The 15,541-nt window shown below is 49.6% G+C and overlaps 1 protein-coding gene across 5 annotated transcripts in view; it reads left to right on the top strand.

Annotated features, from left to right (window-relative positions):
- POGZ (pogo transposable element derived with ZNF domain) overlaps nucleotides 1-15,541 on the top strand; it is a 38,940-nt gene extending 23,399 nt beyond the window's left edge. For 3 of the 5 annotated variants that reach the window (XM_084823505.1, XM_084823502.1, XM_084823503.1), the window contains exons 8-19: nucleotides 659-768; nucleotides 3,047-3,384; nucleotides 4,191-4,345; nucleotides 5,009-5,109; nucleotides 5,733-5,879; nucleotides 7,721-7,861; nucleotides 8,382-8,554; nucleotides 9,387-9,527; nucleotides 10,437-10,496; nucleotides 11,338-11,450; nucleotides 12,441-12,465; nucleotides 12,592-15,541. In XM_084823505.1, coding sequence (XP_084679631.1) covers nucleotides 659-768; nucleotides 3,047-3,384; nucleotides 4,191-4,345; nucleotides 5,009-5,109; nucleotides 5,733-5,879; nucleotides 7,721-7,861; nucleotides 8,382-8,554; nucleotides 9,387-9,527; nucleotides 10,437-10,496; nucleotides 11,338-11,450; nucleotides 12,441-12,465; nucleotides 12,592-14,176 — 3,089 coding nt within the window. In that variant the 3' untranslated portion in view covers nucleotides 14,177-15,541. The remainder of the gene's footprint in view (nucleotides 1-658; nucleotides 769-3,046; nucleotides 3,385-4,190; nucleotides 4,346-5,008; nucleotides 5,110-5,732; nucleotides 5,880-7,720; nucleotides 7,862-8,381; nucleotides 8,555-9,386; nucleotides 9,528-10,436; nucleotides 10,497-11,337; nucleotides 11,451-12,440; nucleotides 12,466-12,591) is intronic. The other 2 variants (XM_084823506.1, XM_084823504.1) reach the window with 1 other exon arrangement.

Below are 15,541 nucleotides of genomic sequence, written 5' to 3'. Positions count from 1 at the left end.
AGATGTGGATCATCTCCTCTCAACCTGGACCCTGCTGCTTCCATGCTCGGCCTGCCCTTCTGCTCCAAACACACAGAGGGCTCGGCCAGGCTGTTAATTTCCAAGTGAGGTTCTTCAGTATTCCTCCTCCGAGCCAATGCCCTGTCTTACCCAAGCTCCCCTCCCCTGCCCCCAGCACAATTCCTTCACCTACCAATGGTAGCCTGTGTGCTGTAGGGGGACTGGGGAAAGGAGGCCAGCTCTGAATACTTAAAGGTGAGAGTTGGAATGTCACCACCTGGTGTCGACAAGTTGCAGTGTGCTTGGAACAGTATTATTCCCCCCCATATTGTGGATGGGTAGCAGTGGCTGAGGCTGAGAGATACAGGCCACCTACTGAGTTTGTGGCAAAGGAGAGATTTGAATGGGGGACTTCTCAGTTTACGCTCTTAGCTCTGCAGCTGGGAGGACTAGAAGTCATCCTCCCATGGCAAAAAAAAAGCTGGACATCTTAGGATTCTTGCTGAATTTTAGGAATCTGTGGGGTACACTGGAGGATGCAGCAGTTTGTGGGCTTGTAAGGGAATTTTTTGATCAGGCTGAGTGAGAAGTTGAAAAGGGGGTTGCAGGGCTTCTGGCTTCCAGCCATGACTTGTTTCTCCTGTTGTTTTTGTTACAGTCAGCTCATCACCCATCCCCACCTTCGACTTACAAGACAGTGGGCGGAAAGTCTGTCCCCGGTGCAATGCCCAGTTTAGAGTCACTGAAGCTTTAAGAGGCCATATGTGTGTAAGTAACCCCCACCCCTGTTATTCGACCAAGAACACTGCAAGACAATTACTGAGAGCGAAGCCTCGGAGAACCGTGTTGTATGCCGAGAACGGAAGCTTGGTTTAGATGGTTCTTGCTAGAATACCACAGCTCAGTGTGGGTGTTGCCCAGTAAAGTCGGTAGGCAGTGAGATTCAGGACTGACAAGAGAGAGGATTTCTTCACACCACATGGCACTGATTTATGGAACAAGCTGCCACAAGATACAGGGATGGCCTCTGGCTTATCATTATTAGTGTTATTAAATTGTTTAGAGGCTCAAGGTAACATACAACAGAATTAAAACATACAAATTGTAAAACAGCTACAGCAATTGTCCATTAAAATACAACCACCCTAAACAATTTGATGTATTAAACAGACCATCAGGTGCCTGGGAGCAGAGGAAAGTCTTAACCCGGCGCTGAAAAGATGACAATGATGGTGTCAGGCAGGCTTCTCTGGGGAGAGCACTCCTTATTCGGGGGGGCTACCTGATTTCAAAGAGATCTTTGAAATGGAACCTCCACATTCAGAGGCAGTGTACTGCTGAACACCAGATGCTAGGGACAGGCGGATGTTTTTTTTTTTCAAGTCCTGCTTGCGGGCTTCCAAGAGATTTGGCACTGTGGGTGTGGGGTGGATTAGATGAACCTTAGGTTCTTACGGGGATGTGTTTTGACGAATAAGTCTACCAACTGCTAATAGGCATGATGGCTACATAGAGCCTCCATTTGTAGAAGGAGTGTATCTGAATGCCGGAGCTAGTGGCAGACAAGAGGGGAAAGTCATCACTCTCCTGCCTGTCTTCCCGGAGGCATCTAACCAGCTGCTGGTGGAAACAAAAGGCTGGTGAGGGGCCATAGCTCGGTGGTAGAGCAGCTGCTTCACATGCAGGAGGTCTGAGGTTTGGTCCCTGATGTCTCCAGCTATGGCTGGAAAAAAAAATTGCCTGAAACCCTGGAGAGCCGCTGCTGCCAGTCAGTGTTGACGGTACTGGCCCAGAGAAACCAAGGGTCTGACTCAGTATAAGGCAGCTTCCTATGACTAGATGGGTCTTTGGCAGCTCCAGCAATCTGATATATTCCTTGGTCCAAAAATGACTGAAAGTTGGAATGGGTTTTGTGGGATTTCAAGTTTAATAATAGTTCTTAGAAAATGTATATTTTGGCTTTTTGAAAAAAATGTATTTAAATTGCTCATGTGTCACTTTTCAATCTGTTGTGCGCATTGTAGACAGTACATACAAACGGGACCTGCAACAAAGCGTTGCAGTGTACGGATGTCCTGCTCAGTCTGCCATCCACCCGTGTCCCTTCCCAGGATACGCCATTCTGTTCTCCCTCCCTTCCATTTCCCCCCACCTCCAACAATCACCCAGCGTTCTGGGCCTACTAAGCAGCCCTAAAGATATATATTTTTAATAGTTCTGCAAACCTTGGGGTTCTCTGGTGCTAAATATAGATCCAAACTTGAAGAAAGGGTTCCTGTTACATGATTAGGTACTGTATAACATTAATATTACCCCAGGAGTCATGTTATAAATGAATGTCCCTGCCACAAATCTAATCACCAGGAGTGTGTGTATCTGTGTGTGTGTATATGTTGGGGGGGGGGAACGGGACCATTTGTTAAGCATTTGTTAAATATTTTATTGTAACATTTAAATGCATACCATCTGTATTGCTTTAACATTGTTGTGGACCACTGGATACAACCCAACTCTACAAATAGTGCATATATGCACTGGTGAACAATCAAAAGCTCTTCCATAGGCAAGTCCACGCATGTTTGTTAAGTCCCTATTGTCTCCTACATTTAAAATTTCAGCTTGATCGAGACCCAGGTGATGATTATAAATAACTTTCAAAATTTCTGCCATTTCTCTAAGACGTCCCAGACTTTTGGCTTGTCTGTCTCAAAAAGGGTCTTTATACTACAGTGTCCCACATCTCTGCAACTCTGCCTGATTTTGTTAATTTTACTGGCATGGACAGGAGAGATAATCACTTGAAAGCAGGGGTAGGGACATGTTTGACGGATCTGCAGACTTTCACCTGCCAGAGAGCCACACATCCTTGGGAAACAGCATTGTTTTTCCATGCTTGCGGAAGACATTAAGTTCCTTGGTGACCAGTAGCCAGTACACCCATCCATCTCAGACCTGTTTGCATTCCTCGAAAACAACACACCTCAGATTTAAAGAAAGTACAAGTTGTTGTTATCATTATTATAATTCTTCTTCTTCTTCGCTGTAGTACTGCTGCCCTGAAATGGTGGAATTCTTGAAAAAAGGGAAACCCCTGGAGTCAGAACCAAATATCCAGTCCCCCAAGCCCCCTTCCCCGGAGAAAACGGCTGCTGTTGCTTCACCACCCTCCTCCACCCCCATCCCTGCGCTGTCACCGCCGGCCAAGATCTCTGAGCAAAGCAGCGATGGCACGGGTGACGGGGCGCAGAGCAAGCTGATCATGCTGGTGGATGACTTCTACTATGGCCGGGATGGCGGCAAAGTGAACCAGCTGCTCAACTTCCCCAAGGTGCCGACGTCCTTCCGCTGCCCGCACTGCACTAAGAGGTTGAAGAACAACATACGGTAACAGCAGCGGGCGAAATGTGTGCTGGGGGGAGGGTGCACGCAGGCGAGGGAACGGCTGGCCTCTCGGTCTCCTGGCCTGCTGAAGTCCACGGCCCCAAACTCTCCCGTTTAAAAATTGTGGGAAGCTGCATCTCCGTCAGGCAGGGTTGGCACTCGGCAGCAGAGCATCTGCTTTGTATGCAGAAGGTTCCAGGTTTGACCCCCGACAGCATGTCCAGGTAGGGCCAGAAAAACCCCTGCCTGAAACCTGGGAGAGGCACTGTCAGTCCGTGCTGATGATACTGGGCTGCATGGACCAAGGGTCTGGCTTGGCATAAAGCAGCTTTCTATCTTTCGACACCTACTGGAAACCGCTTTGCTTGTCCAAAGGTTTGGGCACCTTTTGAGGTGGAGACTTTTCTTGGCAATCTGCTGTCTTATTTCTTTGATTCAGCTTTATTTCAGGTGGTAACAGTGTTGTTTTTAACAGCTTTATATATTATTTCATTGTTCTGAGTAATTGTTGTAAGCCATCTTGAGGACCAGCTTGTCAAAATGGGATATAGATGCTGTTATAAATTGAGAATCCTTTTTGTTAAAACAACAACAACCACCGTCTGAAGTTATTTAGATAAGCAAACATACAAATTAAGAGATGTTATACAATACATTTTGGTTTTTTTGGGGTTGGATCCAAGCGAGCCATTCCCAGCCTTTTCTCTTAAGACTTTGGGAATGGATTGGACCTGGCTGCAGGAAGAAGCAAATTTTACATATGACCCAAATGAAAACTTAAAGGCACAAGTATCTGCTCACACTTCCAGGTTTATGAATCACATGAAACACCATGTGGAACTGGACCAGCAAAACGGGGAGGTGGACGTCCACACCATCTGTCAGCACTGTTACCGGCAGTTCACCACTCCTTTTCAGCTACAGTGCCACTTGGAAAACGTACACAGCCCCTACGAATCGACCAGTAAGTTCTGCCTCGGAGGGGGTTTGTTTATTTTTCATGACCCAGCTGCAGGAAAGGGCCATGCCACAGAGGTTGCCTTCCGTGCTGGGCTTGCATGTGCTGGAGTGGAACAAGTCTTCCTTCAAAGGTGTCATTTCCTTCGTGGCAGAGGAAAAACTGCCCACTCTCCCACTGACAGTAGGACAGGAAACAGTGGCATTGTTCATATAGCACCCATAAACAGCCATGGAGCGTTACAACGTACAAGGGAATAAGGCCCTGCCCCAAGGGGCTTACAATCTGAAATCCAGCACTACAGGAGGCAACAGAGGATGCAGAGCGAGGTGGAGGTGAGGCTAAACAGGAGAAAAATATGTGTTTTGCAGTCACCCAGGTTTAGGCATAGTTGCAGTTGGGGATGGGGGGTTAATAAATAAACATCTGTGACAAGAGAAGCTCAATTCCACAACCTTGTAGAAATTATACCAATCGTTTCTTAATTTCGCATAATTTTATTTTATACATTTTTAACACGCGGGAGTGGGGTTCATGTGGAAGAAAGTCTTCTTTGAGGCTCGGTGCAGGCTTCACCCCAAATGCCTTTTATGCAAAGCTTTGTTGTGGGTTGTCACGACGTCTAAATCCTTCCCGATCCGTTTGACACAAGCTTCTTCTGCATTACAGCCAAATGCAAGATCTGCGAGTGGGCGTTCGAGAGTGAGCCCATGTTCCTGCAGCATATGAAGGACACCCATAAGCCAGGGGAGATGCCCTATGTCTGCCAGGTACTGAGAGTGCCCGCAGGAAGGGTCTGTTTAGCCCAGCTGGGATCCATACTGAATCTGGACTTGGACCTTTGGTCTGATCCAGCAGGGCTCTCCTTTTGTTCTTGTTAAATATGAGAATTGAGAATGGAACGTCCATCCTCAGGGGCAGTCTACCAGTTGCTGGGGATTGGGAGGAAAAGATACAGCCCCTTGTGTCCTGCTTATTAGCTTCTCAGAGCCTGCCTCGGGTTGTCCAGCCCTGAAGACAGCTGGACAATCGCCCTCTGGGTCTGACCCAGCAGAGATCTTGTTTATTTTATTTCATTTTAAAGATTGATATGCCACCCATCAGCAGAGCTTCTAAGGTGGCTTACAAAAAACAAAATCAAACATTAAAAAAAAATTTAAAGGCCTGGGAGGATAAAAATGTCTTTGCCTAGCACACTAAGGACAATTGTGTTGGTGCCAGGCGGGTATCCCGGGGTGGGGACTTCACAAATGGGGGCGCCACTGCTGAGGCACCACCGGCCCCCCCTCGGATGGCACCTGGCGCAGAGCCGTCAGCCGTGAGCTCAGTGTGCAGACAGGTTGAGAGGCTGGTCTTGCGTTCCTCACACCTCCGTGCTCATGGCTCCCCCCAGGTTTGCCAGTATCGCTCATCGCTGTACTCGGAGGTGGACAGCCACTTCCGGATGGTCCATGAGGACACGCGGCATCTCCTCTGCCCGTACTGTCTCAAGGTCTTCAAGAACGGCAATGCCTTCCAGCAGCACTTCATGAGACACCAGGTATGTTTCTCTCCTCCTCCTCCTCCTCCTCCTCCTCCTCCTCCTGGGCGCAACCTGGAGCGTTTCCCAGAGCATCTGGATGCACCTTCCCTTTTATGGGGCGCATCCAGATGTCAGTCTTTCAGGCTGCAGTTCTGTGCATGTTTTGACAGAAAAAAAGTCCTCCAACTCCCAGCATTGCCAGCCATGCATAGGATTGCACCCTTTAATCTGGGAGTAATTCCCATTGACCTCAATGGGCCTTTCTTCTGAGTAGACATGCTTAGGATTACATGGCTAGTTTTTTTTAATGTGCTTGGGGTTATTTTTACTCTAGTTTTATTGTGTGTGTGTTTACTTTTTAATGTTTTATTATGCTATTGTATTTTATGGTTTTAAATTCTGTTCTGTGAACCACTCGGAGAACTTTGGCAACTGGACGGTATAGAAGTGTAATCAATCAAATCGATATAACAGAAAGCTGAAAACTAGAATTAAAAATACAAAAGGAAAAGGGGGAAACCCCAAGAAGAAACAAAGGCTTTGCACAGTATAGAGTAAAAGTAGATAAAGTTCTCTGTGATGCTGCAGTGATCGAAGGAGAACAGAGTGGGGTGGAGTTTCATCGGGCCCAGTAGGCGTGAGCACCAGAACTAAAATTCCCTAGCGGGAAGGACTCTTGAGTGCCAGTTTGTAGGCTTTTGCTCTAGAAAGTTCCAAATGGTTCTTTGCATAGAAAAAACATATGTGTACCTCCCGTGATGACCATTCCAGGAGGATGAGTGAGAGGCCAGCAGCCTGATTTTTCTGGTCCAAGTCAGAGGAAGGGCTGTAGCTGAGTGATGGAACACGTGCCTTCCATGCAGAAGGTCCCAGGGTCATTCCTGGCATCTCCAGAGGAAGAGCCCTGTCTGAGACCCTCGAGAGCCATCGCCAGTCAGAGTACACAGTAGAGAGCTGCATAGACTAGTGAGCTGCCTCTGTGTAAGGCAACAGCTTCCTATGTTCCTAAGTTGACTGTTGGTCAACAAGTACCCTGTGGTCTGGAGTGTCACCTTAAAGACTAGAGAAGAGCGCCTGTATTTCTTAGCTTCGCAGTTGGGAGAATTTCAGTGGGGTTTAGCTTTCCTTCTTGTAGGAGGAACGTGGGCGGTGGAAGAAGAGAGTCTCTCTTCCCTGCAAACTTGAGAGGCTAATGAAACCAGACTTGGTATTTAATATGGGCTGCGGTGCTACGTGGTGAAGAAGGTGGTATCAGTTCACCTCTGAGTTAAATCATTTACATCTGTGAGTTTCATGGTTGTTTCGGTGGTGATTTTGTGGGCTGTTCTTGCATTTTGGCTTTTACGTTCTGTTGCAGTCGTGGGTCTTGTTACAGGCAGAAAGGGGAGGGTACAAATTGTAGGGTTTTTTTAAAGAGAGAGAGAGATTGAGAATGACTTGGGGTGTGGAGAAGGCCTGGCTGGGGAGTGGAGGAGGGAAAGGAGTCGCATTCAAATACATTTTCGCTTCAGAAGGCTCATTGGGTTGATTTTGCTTGCTTTCACTTTCTGAGGGCAGATCTACACATGCAGCAGGGTGAGGTGATGCTCCCCTTTGCAGAAACACCCCTCAGGGAGAAATCTTGGCAGGGGGACAGGCCTGCCCTGAAGACTGGGCTAGCGTTTGCCTGCTGGCCCCTCCTGCCTTGATGCTGTGCTTTGGAATGCTAGAAGCCTTGCACTGGGGAACCACAGAACTGGGGCTGTCCGTCTGAAAGCGTTGGCGCCCTCCCCCCATTTTGCTTCAGCCCTCTGTGGATGAGTAACACTCTGTGTGTGGGGGGGTGGGGGGCGTTGCCCTGGGTTCTCTTCGCCCTGCAGAAGAAGAGTGTGTACCACTGCAACAAGTGTCGGCTGCAGTTCCTCTTTGCCAAGGACAAAATTGAACACAAGCTACAGCACCACAAAACGTTCCGCAAGCCCAAGCAACTGGAGGGGCTGAAGCCGGGCACCAAGGTACAAGCAGCTTGTGGGGTGGGCCTGTGGGGTTGGGCAGGAGCAGCTCTGCCTCCTTGAATCGCCAGGGCTTGTGAACAGCCGGGCAGGCAAACTTTACTCAAGGGGTGTGAGTGTCTTCCTTTCTTTGGAAGCTGTAATAAGCAGCAGGCAGGCTGGTTAGAAAGCTTGTGGACTAGAAACTTGTACTGACTTGTTTGCTGTTTCCCTGGCCTCGCCCTACTTGCACATCTTCAAGTAGCTCCTTCCCATCTTCTCATGAAATGCTCTTCCACCACCCCCACAAAAGCCTGCATGTAGAAAACTGAAGTATCACAGGAATGGCAGGTTCCCTTTTCCTTGACATGCTAGTTCTCTATATGCATGTATTTTATTTACTTATTAGATACAGAGCAGCATTTCATCAGTAGCCCAGAAGCCGGTTTATGGTCTCATTCTGCTTTTCACAGAATTTACCAGGCAGACATGCTCAGGGTCAGGGAATGTTGTCTGTTTTTTATTACATCTCTCATTCTTTGTGCCAAAGGTTACCATCAGGGCATCCAGAGGACAACCACGGACGGTGCCCCTCTCCGCAAACGACATGCCCCCAGGCCTCCTACAGGACGCCACCTTGTTATCGGCCTCTTCGGACCCCCAGCCCAACTTCCCATATCCGCCATTCCAGAGGAACATCCAGAAGAAAGCCGTCAGGAAAATGTCAGAACCTTACAAATTTCAGACTCAAATGTTCCTAGAAAGAAACTTAGGCAATTGTGATAGGCTTCTCACTGGCCCCAGAACAAAAAGTGTAGCCCAGCATTCAGGTTGCGCAGCTTTTCTCCCTTTGTTTGTCCTTTGGGTGGACGCGAGTCTTCTCCACTGTGGTGGTGTTCCAGCCAAACGACAAGGCAGCCAAACTGGAGTGGATTCCCTGCACCACTTGGTGGCCTTGCTGTGGGCCAGGTACCTCGTAGCTATGGTGCTTCGACTGCAAAATCCAAATTCTCCGCTTGGGCTAAATTATGTTGCAGATTACTTGCATTGGTACATATTTACTCAAGTGTCCTCTATATATCTGTTTCCAAAGTGGCATGTTTAATTTTGGATTTTTAAATATGGATATATGTTTAGGATAGCGTTTTCAGGGTTCGCTGTTAAGCCATGGGGCCTAGAAGCTTGCATTAACCCAAGAAAAGAAGTCGGGCAGGAGTGTGCAGCCATGGCGCTTGTCCACAGCTTCATGCACCAGGGTTTATAAAGCCTTGGATGGTCATCTGAATGCAGAAATGGATGGGCAGTGGCTCTCCAGGGTTTCAGCAGGGGTCTTTCTCAGCTGTACCTGGAGATTCTGCCAGGGATTGAACCGGGGGACACTTGCATGCCAAGCAATGCTCCCGAGCCTGCAAGCTGTTGTGGAAGAAGGTGTCCCTGTCTGCTGTGGTCTCTGCCGTTGGCAGATGTTATTGTTTCCCCTCACTCCGCGCGTTGTGCAGCCGTCTTGCAACGGGACAGTGAGGCTCCTGACCGGGTTCTCCCCTTCCCTCCGCAGGAGCGTCCTCGGCAGGCAGACATGCCTGGAGTGCAGTTTCGAAATCCCGGATTTCCCAAACCACTTCCCAACCTACGTCCACTGCTCATTGTGCCGTTACAGCACGTGCTGCTCACGCGCCTATGCCAACCACATGATCAAGTGAGTGCTGCGCGGTGCGGGCAGGGAGGGGTGGGAGCAGTGTGCACAGTCTTTTTGGCCTCGAGGGCTGCCTTGCGTGGCCACACGTATGTGCATGTGTGCGTGCGCGCACACAAACGCTGACCTCTGATCGCTCGTGCTAGCAGCGTGGGAACATCAGAAGCGACCTTCTACAGAGCCACACCCTCGATCCATCCAGTACTGTTGTCAATGCTGACTGGCAGCAGCTCCCTAGGGTTTCAGGCAGGACTTTTCCTGCCCTACCTGGAGATGCTGGGGATCGAACCTGGGACTTCTGCAGGCAAAATACGGGCTCTACCCCTTAAAGTCCCTCCTGCCTTGCTGCTTACTTGCTGAGCTCCAGCCCTTCCTGCTGTGCTGAGAGAGCAGAGGGAAGGGAAGGGGTTCTCTTGCTAGCAAGGGAAAACCCAGGCACTGCTTCCGCCAGGGCAGATGCAGGGGTTCTGGCAGGCCAGCAGAAACAGCTCGGCGGGCTGCACTTTTTGCCCCCCTCGATTACAAGGCAGGGTCTCGCTGCCTAAGCTGCAGTTCCACAGGAGGACAGTAATTCTGCCTGGTGCCCAGGTCTGAATGGCGGCTGAGTCCTGCCCCCACTCTCCACGGAGATGTTGGTGGGGAAGTGCTAGGCAGACAGAAAGGCCAGCTGGCCAACACACCCCAAGGCAGGAGTCTCAGGGTGCGACGTGTGCGACGCGACCTCCTCCCTGGTCAGATCGCTGGTCTGTCTCAGCCATCGTGGCCCACCCCAGCCTTTCTCAACCTGATGTGTTGCTAGTCCCACTTTGGGCCAGGTTGAGCAGGATGGTGTTTTGGGGCCCTTCCAGGTTTGGGGTTCCGTAATCCTTGCTGCGTTTTCTCATTTTTGTGTGTCCTTGTTATTTTTACCAGCAACCATGTTCCTCGCAAGAGCCCGAAGTACTTGGCCTTGTTCAAAAACTACACTGCTTGGTAAGACCGAATTTCTGTGAATGAATGCTTTCCTTTCTTTACCTTTTGGCAATACCTTTGTCTGCTCTTCCCCCCGCCCCAATCCCAGGCATGGGTACACCGTGGATCTAAAATGGATTTAATCGTCACTCTCTGTCTCTCACCCCAAAATGCTGAATATTGTGACTGTGAGGGAGCCAAGGGATCTCTTGAGGGTGAATTCTCACCCCTCTGAGCAAAGTACAGTTCCCAGGATCCTTAGGGGGGGGGGGCTGGAGCCATGAGAGAGAAACCACAGAGACGGAAAAAGGCAAGAGTGACCCGTCTTGTTCTCTCGTGCACTGGTTCTCAGCCACCCATTGTTTTTCTGTGCTCAGCTAACAAGAGCACATTGGAAGTGCATTTAGTGAGCTGAAGGGCCGTAGCTGTGCAAATCATCAGTATGATTTGCATATCGCTTTAATGCTGTCTGAAAAAGCTTGGGGATGGAAACTTGGTAATTCTGGGGGACTCTGCAAACTCTGAATTTCACTTTTTCTTTTTTTGTTACTGACACACAATTTTATTTGTTTAAAAAATTGTTTTCAGACTTAATCTCATCAATAAGGCCTAGAAGCTTAAAAAAAACGAATGCTAGAATTCAGTAGCTTATAAGAAGAGGACCATATCAAAGTGTTTCAAGTTGCACATCTTGATGTAATTTATCTTTGAGTAGGTAACTGGAGGAGATACATTTGTGCATCGTCAGGGAATATTGGTTGTTTTTTATATAATGGGAGGTAGGCATTCAGGAATGCGGGGGGTGTACTGGTAGCAATTTCTGCCACTTAAGTGACCCTCCCTTTCTTTTCCCCTCTCCCAGTGGGGTTCGGTTAGCTTGCTCTGCTTGCCTCTTTGCTACGTCGGAAGGCGACGCGATGGCCAAACATCTCGTTTTCAACCCCTCGCATGAATTCAGCAACGTCATTCTACGAGGTAGGGATGGAGGGCAAGAACGGAAAAAGGATCATGAAGCACAGGTCTCCCCTACTGGGTCCTCCTTTCTCCCCAGTGCTTACACAACCAAACAGTTCCTCAAAGGAAAGAATCCCACCCCCAGCCTTCTATTACATGCACATACCTCTCTCTTTCACTTTCACCTTCCAAGAGGAAAAGAGAAAAGAAACCTCCCTCTTCGTTTCAGGCATGCTGCTCTGCCTCCTCTCTTGCCCCCGCTCACCACCCTCTTGCGCCACCCACAGTAGTCCTGCCCCCTTTCGCCCCGCCCCTCCTGCTGCCGTGCCACTTCCTGCCTCTGCCCTATCGAGCCGTCTTGCTCTTGGCTCAAAGTTCTAAGCTCAGTTTCAGAACCTGCCTCATACTCATTGGATGCATTTGGGGCATCACTCGCCTTCACGTCCCTATTGTAAGAACAACACTGAGATGAGGGAGAGACGTGGTCATCCACAGTGGGGGTGTGGATGTCAGCCCATCCGGCACTGCAGGGAGAGCAAACAGAGCCGCGCCCCTTCCAGGAGGGCGGCCAGGCCCCAGTGCTTGAGCAAGGGACAAGACAGATTCATTGGCCGGGGAGGCAAGGTGCGATTAGTTCCCGGAAGGCAGAACAGGTGGGCACAGGGGGAGGGGGAGGTAGCAAGGCTGGCGCAGCGGAATGCGACGAGGGAAGGAGCGTAGTCTATGAGCTGCCTGCCTGGCGTTGGCGCTTTGCTGCCCTGCTAAGAGGTTTACATGGCAACAGGAAAGGGCAGGGACAAGTCTTTGTGGGGGTGGGACCTGGAGAGGGTCACTAGCCAGCAAGGCTTCTTGGTTCCCAGGAGGGCCGTGGCTGTCCTCAGAAAGGAAGGAGCAGAGCACCAGCCTCGGCCATGAGGAGACCTGCTTTTTGCATCCCTTACGGGTAGTGACCCCGACTGGCTGCTTTTCCCATGGCAAGTGTTGACTTTTCTTCTTTCTTTTTTATAACAGGTCCTACCTGGAGTTCCCACACAAGGTAAGGTTTTGCCAATTTCTCATCTGGCAGATTGTGTTCTTCCGCCACCCATCCCTGTGTGGGTGTTTTGTTGTTGTCCCTCTTCTCTCAAGGTGCCATCTGGTCTCTCTCTTTCTTCCCCTTCAGGCCTGCTCAGCCTTTCGACCGAGGCCTGAAAGCTCCAGGCTCGAACTACCCCCCAAGCAAAGCTGCTACTGTGAACACATCGTCTCCTCCGCCCGAGGACGAGAAGGACGACGAGATGCCCGACGAAGTGCCCGACGAGGCTAGCAAAAGACCTGCCACCGTTGCCCAGGAGGAAGAGTGCTTACACGTCGAAGACCATGAAGAGGAGCCCCCGGCGAAGGAAGTGCCTGAGCCTGTCAGCAAAAAGGAGCAGCTCTCTGTGAAGAAGCTCCGGGTGGTTCTCTTTGCTTTGTGCTGCAACACTGAGCAGGCGGCGGAACATTTCAGGAACCCTCCGAGGCGGATCCGGCGCTGGCTGAGGAGGTTCCAAGCTTTCCAGGAGGAGAATGTGGCATCTCTGTCCGAGGCCAAGTACCTGAGCTTAGAGGCTGAAGAGAAGCTGGCAGAGTGGGTCCTCACCCAGCGAGAGCAGCAGTTGCCAGTCAATGAGGAGACCCTCTTCCAGAAAGCCACGAAGATTGGGCGGTCCCTGGAGGGCGGCTTCAAGATCTCCTACGAGTGGGCGGTACGCTTCATGCTACGACACAATCTCAGCACGCACAACCGCCGTGCGGTGGCTCACCCTCTCCCCAAAGATGTGGAGGAGAACGCCAGTTGTTTCATTGAGTTTGTGCAGCGGCAGATCCACACCCAGGACCTGCCCCTCTCCATGATTGCGGCCATTGATGAGATCTCCCTCTTCTTGGACGTGGAGGTGCTGTGCAGTGACGACCGCAAAGAGAATGCCTTGCAGACGGTGGGGACAGGGGAACCCTGGTGCGACGTGGTCCTCGCCATCTTGGCTGACGGGAGCGTCCTGCCCACCCTCGTCTTCTACCGAGGCCGCGTGGAGCAGGCCGCTAACGTGCCGGAGACGATTGTCCTCGAGGCAAAGGAGAGCGGCTATAGTGATGATGAAATCATGGACGTCTGGTCCTCCAAGGTGTGGCACAAACACATAGAGAGCCAAAACAGCAAAGGCATGCTGGTCTTGGATTGCCACCGGACGCATCTCTCAGAAGAGGTCCTGGCCATGCTGAGCTCCTCCAGCACTCTGCCGGCTGTTGTCCCGGCCGGCTGCAGCTCCAAGATCCAGCCCTTGGACGTTTGCATCAAAAGGACCGTGAAAAACTTTGTGCACAAGAAATGGAAGGAGCAGGCCAAGGAGATGGCTGACTCCACGTGTGACTCGGACATCCTCCTCCAGCTGGTCTTGTGCTGGCTGGCCGAGGCTCTCGAGGTCATTGGGGACTGCCCCGAACTGGTGCAGCAGTCTTTCCTGGTGGCCAGCGTGCTGCCCGGCCCTGACGGCACGGCCAACACGCCCACGCGCAACGCCGACATGCAGGAGGAGCTGATCGCCTCGCTGGAAGAGCAGCTGAAGCTCAGCAACGAGCCGCGCGACCAGGAGACCGACCTGCTGGATGGCATGCAGGCCCAGGAGTCCGCCAACCCCGAGATCCTCCACCAGCTCTTTGAGGGTGAGAGCGAGACGGAGTCCTTCTATGGTTTTGAGGACGCAGATTTGGAGCTGATGGAAGTCTGAGCACCTGACCGATCGTGGAGAAGACTTCTTTCTCCTTTTTAAAAAAGAATCAATGTTGGATGAGACCATTTTCACTTCCCTGTGGATTTGTGGGTGTAGGAGATTAGTAGGTGAACACACAGACTAATAGCCATTGATGCTGTTCAGTTCTCTTTTCTCTCTCTTTTTTTTTTTTGCTTAATTTTTTTCCCCCTTAAATCACTGTGTTGGTAATTTCTGAAGATATATTGTGGGTGAATTTATTATTTGGGGGTTTTTGCATTTTCTTTACCTCACTGTATTATAGTTTCTGGTTTTTTTTGTTGTTTTGTTTTATACTGTGCAAAAAGGTTTTTAATTATACTACATCATCAATGTGACCTTTTTTGAAGACAAGGAAAACCATTATGTAGCTAATGAATGAATCTCTTTTAATTTGTTGTAACACAGATTATTTTTCTTTTAACACTTGGACCCAGAAATGTAGATTTCGGGGGTAACCTTTTTTTTAAAGGTATGAATGATTACTTTAACATGTGATATATATATAGTCGCCCATTGAAATTTGAGATTTCCTAATAAAAAGAAGAAATGCAGGCATATTCGTTTAAATGCAGGCATCTTTGTTTAGGTGGGGGCGGGGTGGGGGTGGATCCCACCTGTTCGTCACCAGCAAATGGATCTTGGACTTTGCGGTACTGTACTTTAAAAAAGGGTTGAGCGAAGATCCACTTGTAGAAAATTACCCAGACTTCCTGACGATTGACATAACAGCTTCTCTTTCTCCGTTGGGGAAACCATCAGCTTACCTGCTCCTTTTGAATTGCTAACGAGTAAACTGTGGAAGATCCAAGCCCTTTGTGGGAACCTTTCTTGGGCGGTTGATTGTGAGCTAATTCTCTTATGGACCATAGACTTAACCTTTAAAAAAAAAACTATCGATAGCTACTGAAGTCTGCTTTCTCCTATGACATCAAGACACTACGTTCCCTGAAATTAGTGCTCCGATTGAACCCCAGCTGTGACATGCACAAAAAGGAGGGAAATTTCCTGTTTTTATTTTTCACTGCCAGCGTAAAAAATGGAGACAAAAAAAGATGTTTTTTCTACTGTTTGCATGTTTGAGAGTTTTTTAAATTGTAACGTATTATGGTCTAAATAATGAAAGCATTTTGACATAACAAAAAGAAAGTGGGAACCCACCCAACCTCAGCACCATTTCTGTTCTTTCCGTTGAGGTTTTCAAGAACATCTCCCTTACCCACCCCCTCCCCCCAACCCACCCCAGTGACTCAAGGGAAGCAGGAAGTGGGGTGGGCTGACGTGTAAATGGTTCATCTTTAAAATGTACATATGTGGAACATTTAATAAAGCCAGGGAAATGGA

The sequence above is a fragment of the Heloderma suspectum genome, chromosome 17 (genome assembly GCF_057233095.1).
Source record: "Heloderma suspectum isolate Gila_16-S chromosome 17, 16-S_ref, whole genome shotgun sequence".
NCBI lineage: Eukaryota > Metazoa > Chordata > Lepidosauria > Squamata > Helodermatidae > Heloderma > Heloderma suspectum.
This window is presented reverse-complemented; position numbering and strand designations above follow the sequence as displayed.